At 43.2% G+C, this 13,668-nt stretch overlaps 1 protein-coding gene across 1 annotated transcript in view; it reads left to right on the top strand.

The window, feature by feature from the left end:
• man1a1 (mannosidase, alpha, class 1A, member 1) overlaps positions 1-13,668 on the top strand; it is a 125,414-nt gene that overhangs the window by 70,296 nt on the left and 41,450 nt on the right. The window contains exon 5 of the mRNA XM_072686323.1: positions 11,560-11,654. Within this exon, the coding sequence (XP_072542424.1) occupies positions 11,560-11,654 (95 nt within the window). The remainder of the gene's footprint in view (positions 1-11,559; positions 11,655-13,668) is intronic.

Below are 13,668 nucleotides of genomic sequence, written 5' to 3'. Positions count from 1 at the left end.
TGTAATTGTATCTACTGTCTGTGACCATCTGCAGTGTCTCTTGTTCCTCCTACTCAGCCACTTCTCACAGTGTTTTACATAGGCATCTCTCCATGCAGTTGAGGGTCTCTGTGGGCAAACTGGACCATATTCGGAGCTGACTGTTGATGCACTCTGAAAACAGCTGGGGGATAAAAACAAGCCCACTGTATTTGCGAGTTTAGCAATGCTGAGTTCAACTGAAAGACCTGGATGAACCAGTGTATTACATGTGCCTAAATAACAGTTGAAAACACTTCTAATCCCACCAGTTCACTCTCTGACACTGCAGTTTTATCATCGTAGATACAGATAGACCCAGAAAGGATCCAAAACCATGGAGAAATAAACAAACACAAGACCACCCTCTGTAATATTGCATACTGCGGTATTGTTCTGAGACTAGCCCTCGTTTGAAGGGATATAGAGAGATTTAACTTTGCTGTATAGCTGGCTCATTATGTAATATATACAGTGATATACAGGTATATGTACGTGGTCGGTCTACAGAGGCCATTGTTGACTTCACAACACAAAGCCGCACCCCATCTGCTGGGGTATTTCCAGTAGAATAAATGACAGTACGCACATCAAAAAGTGCTACATTACAGGGAATTCAATAAATTGGCTAGGAAGAGTTAAATGGGTCTCCACATTTACACTGTTAATATTGCACATGACTGTGAGAGTAATGGCGCATCCAATCTGAGAGAAAAGAGACTGACTTTGTGCGTGTTGGACCAGCCTGAAAGCATTTCAGAAAAGTAGGCCAAAGGGCTTCAATACATTGATGCTTCCCTAGTGGATTGGCACTGTAGCAGTGATGCCGAGCTTGAAACCTTTGCACATTCTGAATTCTGAACAGGCCTGGAAAATGTGATGACGGATGATCATCGTGTTTGTGGTTGAGTGAAGATCACAAAAGTCATCTTGAGAACAAACAGATTCCTCACTGAGAAAGAAGAGGTGGAGGTGATGTGTGATCATCGAAACTTTGATTTTAAATACTTTTGACATTTTATAGAGTTTGGGTTTTAAAATAATGGTACAGCTGTTTTGCTTTATCATCAGGAGATGATTGCAAGTTCAAATCCCGGCGATGCCACAGTCAGGAAAGTCGCTAATAAAGTATTCCCCTTGCTAATTAAAGCATGGGTCATCCGCATCGGCAGACATCATCAACCAACCGCTATATCGACCTGGGCTCTGCAGTACAGTCGTGTACATTTCCTTTCCTTTTCCTATATGTACAGGTCATTTCTTTTTCAACGGGGGTTGATTGCAGGCTTTCTGCTGCGTTGGCATGTGTGGATCCTTGAAGGAGAACGTCAGTGCTAATTACAGCATGGAAAGCGTGTGCGTAGACGAGCAGGGCAAGGTCCATTCCATGCGTAAAAGGGGTCTTCTGAGCAAGCTCGATGAGCCTTAGCTTTAAGCGTCTCAGAGGTAGATGTGCAAGATGGTGCTGTTAGGTGGGCCAATTATGATGAATTGCAAATGCTGACTCTGCAGGGTAAGGTTAACCCTGAGCTGAAGTGCTGTATGGAGTGGTATGAATCCACTGAATCTTAGCTGATGTTTACCAAAGCCTTGTTGTTTATGCTGCCGTCGGGCAGAGGTGCTGTTTTTTGTTGTTTGTTTGTTTGTTTTTGTTTTGTAAAGTAATCTCTTCTGACATGATAATTAATGTCTTCTATGTCCATGCTCCAAGATCTGTCTTCATTAGATTCCTCACTGAGAGGCAAGAGGAGGAAGCAGGAAAGGTTGGGTGAGGTGTTAGCTGAGCTGACATCCTCTCTCACAGTTTACACACCACATGATCTTCATCCTGACTTTTCTGTCACATGCAAGTGTTTGAGATTGAGAGAAACCTACCCCCACCCTCCCAGCTTGAACTAACCACTGTGAGATTTTGCCAGTCTGCAGGGTTCTCTTGTATGTCCCAGTGTTTTCAAACATTCAAAGTTCTTGATCGAAAGCAGTGAAGAATAGCAGCCAGACTGACCCTCAGGGAATGTGGCTCAGGCAACCAAGCCATTAACCATTTCGGAAGGGCTAAAGGGGGTTTTTGAGAAAGATGAGTAAGTGTTGACCAAGGCTGCCACTCGCTGCCACTGGGGTGGGGTTTGGAGCCTTTTGAATGGAATATTGGGTAGTATAAACCAGAGCTGGGAGATATGGTAAAAATACTATATCATGATATTTAAAGATTTCTTTCGTGATACACTATTAATCACAATACATGTAATCACAGACTAAACACATTAGTAGTGACATATTCTTATAAACTAAACATCTGCTACTGTTCATCTAATTAAACCAGTCTTATTACACTGTTGGTAATAAAACCTGCAGTGATCAGTGTTTATTAAGCACTAACAGTATCCTCCATATGCTTGAAAAAGCATATTGTGAATCATAGTAACAAAATTTATCACAATACGATAAAATTGTCATATTGTCCAGCTCTAGTATGAACTATACAGCAATTCTGGAATTTTGAAAGATAAGATTTTGGAGTTTGGAGCTTCAAGATGATTTGTCTTGTTGAGAAACAAATGTTATGAACTATTAAAATCATGTTTCTCTCCACTCTCTGCCCTCTCTCACCACCCCCATCAATCATTAAGAGAAAATGTTGATTGTAACTCATAGATCTCCCCTGAAACACTGTGATGAGTGTATGTTTCTATGCACATTGCTTCTTGCTCCCCCCTTTCTATTCCCTCGTGAGTGGCTAGAGGCCTTGAAATATGCGTGATATAATGTCGGAAGCCTCTTAATAGAGCAAAATGGAAAGAAAATAGTTTGCTGAGGGTCTTTAGAACCTTCTTCTTCTTTTAATGTTAAAGGTTTTAGTTGATCATGGCAGTGATGTACAGCATGTATAGATTTCCTGTCAAGAAATGCACTGTAAGTTCCCCTTCATATCCAGACCGTTCTCCGATCAGCTTTCCTCCATTATTGTTCACAGCCAGGTCACAAGGGATGAGAAGCTTTCTCTCATCAGACACTAAAAGCCCTCTCTCCATCTATGTCTGCCTCTTTCTTTTTTTTCTGCTCATTTTCCATGTCTCTCTGAAACCTCATTTCCATCTGAATGGCTAAGGTACAGCGAAATTGGAGTTCAAACAAGCGTTCGACAGAAAAGCAAGGATGGCAGCAGTCAACGGGTATGGGCGAACATGGTCGAGCATGCTGGTCCCGTGCTGAGAATGGAAACTCACTAACGACTGCTTTATTTAGCATAAGTCTTATTCCTGCTCTGCTCTCTGACATGCCTTGACAGACGGTGTCCGGGTTACTCCTCAGTGAATACAGAACCCCTCTGTGTTGTGAAGTTGAAACGAGCTGCAACTGGATCTGCCACTGATAAAAAACCTGCAAGCTGTTCCACCAGCCTACTCCTTCATCCCAATTTGTCATGAACACAGCGGCCCCTGTGTCGCTGTGTATAAAACATATATCTGTCTCGTAGAGCATCCGCTCAACTTTTGAGGGTCAGATTAGTGCTAGGCTGCTTGTCGCTCCTTGCCGTGTGTCTGCAGGAGTGACCTTGCCATTAAAAGCAAATGAATACACTGGCTACCACGGGCTCAGTCATCTTGGCAAGTCACAGTTCCACTTCTGCCAAATTCATTTTTTTCAAGTCCTCTTAAACAAATAAGTACTGGGAGGTAATGAGCTGTGTGTTTCCTCTTGCTCCTCTGCCTGTTCTGGAGTGTCTGTGTGATTGATGTAGGATGCAGCTGAAAGTGGCGTGCGTGTCGCGTATCTGAAATCTTTTGGTATCAGCAAGCGTCTCTACTTTCTAACGTCTTTTGAAGCGCTATAGACCAGCTGCTGCAGAACAGGCTTTACTAGGACCGTCCCCCCTCCCCAACAGCTGTGCATAATTTACCCGTTCTCACATTCTACTTTTAGAGCCTCGTCTGCTCTCTCTGTTTGTTCGCAGCCCCCAAAGGAGCACAAAATGCATGCACATCTTGAGCAGATTAGAATTGTCTTTTAACGCTTTCAACAATTCTATCAGGCACTGCATTGCTTGGGTTGGAAATGAATGCCAGATGTAGGCCTGCTTGAATGTTTTTGGGTTTTAAAATCCAATAACCTTTATTTTTATTTTAGAAACCATGGAGAATTGAAGATTTCCATTATCTAATACCAAATTTTGATCAATCTAATCAGCATCAAAGAGCCAATTAGCCTGGGGTATCTGCCCAGGCTCGCCTATATTGGTTGAAATACTCATATTCACAGTAGGAAGTGCAGTAAAATCAGCCTTTTATTCCGCAGCCTCTCTCGCTCTCGCTCTCGCTCTCGCTCTCTCTCTCTCTCTCTCTCTCTCTCTCTCTCTCTCTCTCTCTCTCTCTCTCTCTCTCGCTCTCTCTCTGCCAGAGACTGAGATATAGGCTTCCAAAACTTTGTGCACAGCCTCTTCAAGATCCCCAACAATCTGAGTAGCCACTATCAGCTCCAGGCACTTAACTCCTCTGAATGGACGTCATTGTGTGGCTCCCTGCGGTTCCTGCCCAGCCTGTCTCCCATTAGTGGTCTGGCAATGATGAAGAAACCTTCTGCCGACTCAGTTGGGAGCAAGCCACAACTCCCTTGGAACGTCCCGTAAAAGAGCCTTTACTATTGTATTGGTCCCGAACACCCCACCTCCCCACACACATATACACAGTGCTCACACTGTCCACTACATCATCTATGCTGTCTGTAGCTAGTGCTTTCTCTTTCTTAGCATCAACTGACCGGGTATTGTATGTGGTCTAACTCAAAAGCTGTTAGCAGTGTTCTCTCAATTGCTGCTGGTGGCGGTTGTGACTGATGGCGCCACCTACTGAAGAACCCTCCGAGTACTACACAATTGCAGTGGTTTCCATAGACATGCTTTGATGGTAGTAGACATGTGAGGGTGACAAATCTTTAAACTGGTGAGGAACATTGTCATCAAGCAAATATTCTTTAGACCTTTAAAAGGTTATCCACACTACAGACATGGTTCTTTATGGAAGCCAAGGTGGTTGTTATACGGCATCAATCAAAGAACCGTTTAAAGTACCTTTATTCTTTTTTTTCGTGTGCATCACAGGGGCTTGACCCCTACCCAGCATTTATGTAGTGTTTTGCTGCCATAACACATCCAACTTTAACTGAGAAAGAACATATTGATCAGTTGATTAGTTTGCTTGAGTGCATTAGAACAAGGATAGGGACAGTGATACTTGAAGATCCAGGGTTGGGAGCTGGGGTTGGATTGAAATGAATGTAGGTGGGCAATCCTATGAGTTTTTTTGGTACACTTGATGGTCTGTTTCATGAATCGCCAATGATTGTGCACCCACACAGGATTATTAAAGCTTTGTTCCCTCAGTGTGAGTTCAGTGTGCTGTTCTAATGCACTACCCCAAACTCAACCCTCGTCGCTATGCCTGTGTCATCCCTCAGTTCACCTCTCCTCCACTGCCTCTCCCTGTCCTACAGAAATACATACACACTATAGCAATCTCGCTTTGCTGACTTAGAATAAATCCTTGCAAATGAGCAGAGTAATTGCTTTTAAGTGCCCTTTTGAAAATGGTTTCCCCCAGTTGCAGGGCGTGATCTATTGTGCCAGCCCTTTAAATTCAGGACCAGTCATAATGCCATTAAGTGGATCACAAATGATGCTTACTGCTGGGATGGGGGAGGGGTGGAACATTTAGGCAGGTAGGGCAGTTATAATAACAATGCTTTCCATAATAGTCTCCTGCAGTTAAGCTTTATGGCTCAACTTTATCGTTCATAAAAAGACAGTCTTGACTGATCATTTTAGGTCCAGTCAGTTCTCTTTGTCTGGAGCCTGTTGGCAGCAGACAAAACTGGTGGTTCCCACACTGACTGACTGGAAATGACCCAAACCAAAGTTAAAGCAGCATAATGGAAATTGGTACTTCCTGCTCCTTGCCCAACCCCCCACCCCCCACGGTCAGGAAGTGCTTTTCTCTGCCAATAAATGACGCATTTTTCTGGACAAGCTGAGAGATACAGAACAGTCACTGAAAGTGAAAGATGCCATTGAACTGAGGACTTGAGTTATCAGTGTGCTGAGCCCAGACAAGACAACCATATTGGCCATTTGTGACGGACACTGATGGAACTTGGCTTCCACTTTTATCCCATCCGTGCAGTGAACACACACATACACACCAGTGAAACACACACAGTGTGGACAGTGAGCACACGTGCCCAGAGCAGTGGGCAGCCATTGGGAACCAGCTGCTTTTTGGGTTCACAGCGCAAGCAAACTTTTGAGCACTAAGGAGATCTGTGCCGTTTTATGAAGCAGTAGCGACTCCGGACTGTGTATTAATTTGGCAGGGTGGTTGAACTCTCTATTGCGGCTGTCTCGCATCGCCCTTTAATCGAGCTAACATCACTGTGATGCTCTGGCTTTTGTGGTGTATTGCTCTAATTTTGAGACAGTACTGTGAATACAGTTTTGTGTGTGTGTGTGTGTGTGTGTGTGTGTGTGTGTGTGTGTGTGTGTGTGTGTGTGTGTGTGTGTGTGTGTGTGTATCACACACACACACACACACACACACACACACACACACACACACACACACACACACACACACATACGACTCTGCAGTCTGAAATCACTGGGAATGCTGACATGGTCCAAGTGTGAAAACGCTCTTTTAATATTATGTGCTGGCATATGTGTATATGGAGATGTAATTGCATACTGTGATGCAAAGTGTTTATCCATCTCTGTTTTTATTCTGGTAAGTTTCGGTTTCTTCCTTTAGGGCCAGCCACACTTCAGACCTCTTCCGAGCGCAAATGGGGTTTGGCTTCTTTTGGCTTTCATTTAGTAATGCAACCTGACCTTGCTTCTTATGCATGATGCTCCTTCCTGTTTACTTCTGTTTGATCTGATAATAGCCTCCCTTTTTCTGCTGTTAATCTTTCAGGCCCAGATCAGCCCTCCAGGAGTGTCTGTGGAACAGCACTCTGTTTGATGAAATTTTGAAGCATTACTTCAATTTAGAACATTGTCATTCATTAAGGTTTTTTTTTTTTTTACCAGGCCAGTAGCATGTGTACAGCAGTACTTTGCGGTGGTGGTGAAGATGTCATGACTTCTTATTCTGATTAGATTAGACCTAAAAAAATCAAACGTTCTGCATATTAGTATTTGGTTTCCCTTATCTTGGTTATCTTGCTGCTTTGAACCATGCATTTTTCAGACTCGTATTTGCTGTCTTAGATAGCTAGTCAGAATAATCGGGCAGAAACATACATGGGTTAGTTTGATCACCTGGCAAGGGGGTTCAATACCACTGCCTTACTATAGTGCCTGTTATTTGTCCTTCCTTTGTAAAAGTAGACTTTGTGGGATCCTCATCAGCCTCTCTAAATCAGAGGTGCACAATCCTGGCCCTAGTGGTTCACCACCTTGCAGCGTTTAGCTCCATTTCTAATTAAACCAGGCATTGAAGGCCTACAGGACCATCCAAATGTAAGTCAGGTGTGTGGGATCTCGTACCTCCTCCCCAGGCCAGGCTGCTCTCTGTGGGTCACAGCAGCAGATTTCCACAGATGTGGTGGGTTTCTGATTGTCACGGAGGTTCCACAGTGCTGTCTGATGAGCACCTTGTAGACTCCCAACAGTAATTTGGGGAAAGGACCACAAGGTTTTACTGTCAGCCTATACTGGCATAGTAATTCATCTTATTTAGACAGCAAGTCCAACACAGTTGGCAGCCTCAAAGGACACAACTGGAGAATCATGCAAACCTTGATTTGCACACCTTTTCATGTATTTCTGTTCTTCTGCTCTGATTAAAAAAAATTGGCACTCCTTAAAACGTAGCTCAAGGATGAAACCAATTAAACATGAGAATGTTTCTCCCCTCAGGTTTCTTCAGGGTGTTTGCCATCTACAGAGCTAATGATAACTTCTCATTAAAATCAAATCATGGTTTACCATAGAAATGAAATTAAGGTCTGGCTTATCAGACTGTAATTAAGACTAAGCTTACACTAAAAAGGATTATCTGAGTAAATAATCATTGACATTGCAAAACGTATGACCCCAAAATGATGTTCCTGTTTAGTTTTTTTTTTGTTTGTTTTTTTAGTTCAGATTAGAGTGCAAATTAGGAGTTTGTGGATTAGAGCGAAAGGAACGCTGTTGGGCTGAGTAGAAGCACTTTTCTGTACAGACAGAGTTTTACTCAGTGTTGGAAAATTGCTGAAAACTGCCTACAGCAGAAAAAAAAGAAGCTAAAAGAACATGAGAGATTCTTTCTGAAACTTTATCTTTCAGAAGTGTTAACAGCTCAGCAAGGGAGAAGCGCACAGGATCTGTTCAACTTGTCTAAAGTTATAAACTTTATATGTCTTTGTCGGTTCAGAACCAATCCCACTTGCCCTTTTCCCAGAGACAGGTTGTTGGGAGCTCAGGTGCAAATGTTTTAATAGCTAACGTCATATTGCAAGGCCTTGCTTTTTCCGCAGTGTTGTGGCTTCATAGACAGCGCTTTTGGAGCAGGAGCTCAGTAGGCCTAATTAGAGCAGCACTTTTACTTATTCTCTTATAACACTGTTAACCTCAATACGATATGTACTCAATCATGCGCTCCAATTATTGCGTTATTTTTGACACCCTCTGCTTTCAGTTCTCTACTTTGTCATCAGCTCTGTGTGATCTTCTGAGCTTTCCAATCACTGTTGGCAGTTTGGATGATGACTTTGGTGAGAGCCAGGTTTATTCATTCAGAAGCAGTGAGTTTACTCAGAGGCGTTCAGGCTTTATTATAGACATTAATCAAAGATATCCAGACCGGCTCCTCATAATTCTAAAATATTCATGCTGGGGTAATAAAATACAATGTCGGGAGGCTTTCTGATTGGCCTTCACTCTGTGCTCTGGATGTGGACACGGTGGTCCATCCTAACAGCACTGCTGCAGTCTTCTTATTACAGCAGACACACACTGACAGTGTCTGAAGGAGCAGAACACTGGCCTAGTTAACTCCAGACTGGAGCCTTAGCCAGACTGGGGAATACTGCTCTGAATTTAGTGCCACAGGTTAACAGCTGACCTTGTATTGATGCGCCAAGGACAAGCAGACTGAGCTCCGTCTGTGTGTGTGTTTCAGACTTCTTTAAACACTATGGCTGTGATGTACGCTGGCTCAGTGGGATACTGAAGAAAAGATGAGCTCCAACGTGAACGGAGTCAGTAATTCAGCGAGGTGCAAGCACAAGCTTGGCTGCTCTGGTGCCACCCTTTTTATTTCACTTTAGGAACGTTCTGAGCTTAATGGTTGTTTGAAAAACCGTCCCCACATTTCTGCTCTCCATTTCCAGCCAGTTAGGTTAGCTCCGCTCCTTTACTTTGCCTCAGAATTTTGACAAGCTGTCAACCAGCCAGCTTCTGTCCTCTCCTGCCTTCAGATTTCGTAAGTCTCTCTCGCTGTTCCGGGGCGGTGCTGAAGGGACCCTTTGAGTGCTCCATTTCTGACGCTTTTGGATTGGATTATGCCCGGGACTTGAGCAAATCCTGGTTCTCTTGAGTGCGATTTGCATGCAGCTTTGTGGAGCCTTGTATGGCCGCCCTACTGACAAACGTGATTGGTGCTGCTCTAAAGTGATTGGCCGGGTGAAGGACCTAGGAAGCCTGTTGTTCCTCCTGAAGTGGCCCGTCCTCTGGGTGCTTAAGGAGTCTACAGACATGCATGCCACTTTGGCAGAGCAAGAGCCGTCTCAGTGCTGGCGAACACTTTGGGTTCATCTGAGCAATGATGAAATCTCTACTTTAAATGTTTCAGATTTTTGTCAGGTTGCCATGAGCAAGACCTGACTGCAAGTACCTGCTTTTTGATGATCTCATCATCAGATGGCAGGTTAGAGGATGGCCTTCTGAGTCTGGGAGTTGCCATAAGTACTACCACTATGGCCCAGAGGTTGCAAGTTCGAATCCAGATGCATGCCGCTTTGCCATCAGCGGCCGGAGTCAGAAATGCCACAATGGGCAGTGCTCTCTCCACATGGTTAGATGCCGTTCTCTTAAGCAATGTTGGCCATCTGTTGGTTGTTGTGGTGGAGCTGGAGATCCTGTGGTACTAGCATTGGGAGAATTGCTAGTGCTAGTGCTAGGGGGGACTTCTAGGGGGACTTACAAACCAAATTGGAAGAAAAGAGGGGACAATATGGATTGACTATAGTGTCAGTCTAAGCCAGGCTGGCGAGGACTGCTCTGAATTTAATGCCACAAGTTAACAGCTGACTTTGTGTTGATGTGCCAAGGACAAGCAGACTGCGCTCCGTCTGTATGTGTTAATACAACGATCCAATGCAAACACATGAGGTGCTATAGTAGTGACAGTCCAGCCTGGCCTTTCGCCTGGTCCAGTAAGCTGTCATAGACGATCAGTTTGATGAATTTGCTCACAGAACAGATCATTGCTGTTGAAAGACTTATAAAGTGTAATGTGAAAGTGCTGGTTACCCTTCATAGCGAGTGAAGATTGTGAGAACTGGGCCAACACAAATCCAGAATTACTTGATGTAAAGTCTTGCTAAGTTTTGGAAAGGGAGTTGAGGAAGGTTGTTGTTACCATTGTGGAGTTACTATTGTTTTGTTCCCTTTTACAGACAATCTGATCTCCCCTGGAAAGTAAGTTACAGTAATGCGAGGAGGCACATTGTGTTAGTACAGCAGAACTGCATTAGCAAGGCATTGGCCAGATGTTGAAACTGGTGATTACTTACTTGAGTCGAGTATGTTTCTGGCATTAGAGTCAGTATATGGAAAATGAAAGCGAAAGCAGACACTGGTGTCCAGTATCTGCAGTGCCAATGTTTTGACTTGCCACCTTTTGTCAAGACATAGTTATGCCACCTGCATAACTTACATTGAACGCTAAGAGGTGGGAGAAACGTCTCTTAGACAAACCTTAACTAATCTACAAAAGTAGTGTTTTCATGACACCTCAAAAAAGGTCATTTCAACAAGATACACACTTTTAGGCAATTCACAATATAATGTATATATCCTGACTAAAGCGGCGTGAGTGAGTCAGCAGATACTCATAATAACATAAGGACAAAAACCCCTCAATTGGAGCATTTCAGTTTCCTGATCATGAGAAGGGAACAGAGCCTGGAAGGAAAAGAGGCTATGAGAGAAGATGACGGGCAGACAGCAGGTTAAGAGCAGGCAGAGGCCCTCACACACACACACAAAGCTTTATCTGATCTGTTCTTATCTGCCTGCTGCAGGATCCTAGCCTCCACACACACTGGCGGCCCTGAGTCTCTGTCTGTCTGTCTGTCTGTCTGTCTGGTGGAATGAAGCCACCCAAGAGTAACAGAAAGCGAGTGAGGGGTCACAGCGGGTTTAGGGCAGGCAGCACAGCCATATGCTGTAGTGCTGCAGTGTCAGTGGGAAAGGGGAACCTGACAGCCCTTGACAGCAGCTTTACTGGAAGACTGATGAGTTGCTTTTGCTCACTCTCTCACTTTCTCTCTCATTCTCAGGTGTTCAGGAGGAAGGCTATAGAGCTGGGAGAGAAGCTGTTGCCTGCATTCAAGACCCCCACTGGAATCCCTTGGGCTCTACTCAATCTAAAGAGGTCAGTGAAACTCTCTTTCTTGCTCTCACACTCATGCTCTCTTGCCCGCTCTTGCACTCTCTGTGTTTCTGTGACCCCCTTTGGTTTCTTTTTCTCTCTCTCGCCCCCTTTCTTTCTCTCTCCTCTTTTTCTCACACTTGCACTCTCATACAGTCTCTTTCTGTTTCATAGGATCATAAAGGTTAACATGGCCGCCAATGCTATTGTATGTTTACTATTTTCAAAGGCCTAATGCTTTTTTTTTTTTTGTTAAGAAAGAATGGATATAATTATACCAATTATTCCAATATACACATGTCCAGGCTTACCTTAGTGTTTGTTTGCTTAAGTGAGCTCATACCTTGTCATGGCCAGCATTTATAAGGAAATAGTGTACTTTGCATAGAATCACAATTTTATCTAAGGTGACAGTTGACTTGGTTGGCTTGAGAAGAAACACAAAGAGAAATGGAAATAATGCGCGCTTTATCACTTAGATAAAAAAAAAAAAACGGTTTAGATAAAGGTTTAACGACACCCAGGCATCAGCTTCTTTTTTCTTTTTAAGTGACTAAGCAGTAATTTGCCTAATAACTAGCCATTACTATCTGGACACTAATGTGACCAACAGTCACGCTTTCCCAGTCTCTATGTTCTTGTTTATCTTGTGAAAACAGAAGCAGAACAGAACTGTGTGTGTGGTGTGTATGTGTGTATTTTTATTCCTGTAGCATTCTCCTACAACTCTCGGTAAACATGAGATACAAAAAGGACAAACGGCAGGGGGTGCGAACACATCAGAAATTTTCATATGAAATTCCTCAATAAAACTAGCATAATGCCCAACATAGACCTAAATACAAAGCTGAAGCATGTTTTCAGACAGAACAGTCTTGTTCAAACAGCAGGCGTCCTTAATCTGATCTCTTGCACAGACCTGAAACCCAGTAAAGAAGCTTAAATTCAAAAGAAAATTATTAATTAACTTTGCTGTGTTTGCACCACTCTCTGAATCAGAGACACACACACACTCCTGATCAAGCAGATAATGGGAGGCTTTTTGTTGTTATTTTGTCCAAATTTGAACACAGGATGTTCTGTCAGTGCAAAAGTAAACCCAGTTGTTAGTCAGCAACAACTTGGTGCAAGTTTTCAGTCACCTTAAACACAGTTACCTAAAAATATCCAGATACATGTAGACAGGGCCTTATTTAGTTGTCTCCAGTGGAGCCAGTGTAAGACATCGTACAATGCAATGGGTTTGTGTAACCATCTCAAACCTTTTTAAAAAAAACAAAAAAAACCACAGAATATGCAGTACATGGTTTACTCAGTGCTTTATTAAGTCGGATCAAGTGTGCTGGTGGTAGATTTGAACAAAATGTATGTGATCAATGTTCTTTAAACTAGCTCAATTTTTAAGCTTTTTGGAAAACCCATAATTATAACTTTTTACTGTATTTGTGTTTCTCTCTCTCTTTCTTTCTTTCTTTTTCTTTCTTTCTTTCTCTTTCTTTCTTTCTCTCTCTCTTTCTTTCTTTCTTTCTTTCTTTCTTTCTTTTTTTGCATAAACTCATGCCATAATGTTTTTACTGACAAGCACTTGTTGGTTCAGTAGGCGGGCTTTAAGTGTTATCTTTTTGACTTGGACTGTATCTCACTTACCTTTCGAAAGCTGGATTCCTAAATTTGATTTTGAGGAAAAAATTGATTGTGAGATACAGAGTGAGAGAGAGTAAGCATGCCCTTTTCTGAGGGAATGTTGCTTCAGAGCTGGGTTGTTTTTTTATTTTGGTTGTTTTTTTTGGGCATTTCTAGCAGAGTGTTTTTTGTTTGAGTGCTCTTCAGACAGGGACAGTGCTCCAGAGCTGATAAATGTGGGGTGACTGCTGATCTGAAGCTGGCCCCGTATGTCCTGCTCTGCGATGGAGAGTCCATTCTGGCTGCCCTTAGCTTCAGTGAAGAGGGCAGTCCCAGCGGCAGCCTGGAGGACACAGGGTTAGCCTGCACTCTAGAGAATAGAAACCTGATGGAC

The sequence above is a fragment of the Salminus brasiliensis genome, chromosome 1 (assembly GCF_030463535.1).
Source record: "Salminus brasiliensis chromosome 1, fSalBra1.hap2, whole genome shotgun sequence".
Lineage (NCBI taxonomy): Eukaryota > Metazoa > Chordata > Actinopteri > Characiformes > Bryconidae > Salminus > Salminus brasiliensis.
The sequence above is the reverse complement of the archived record's forward strand: the minus strand, read 5'-3'. Positions and strand labels throughout refer to the sequence as shown.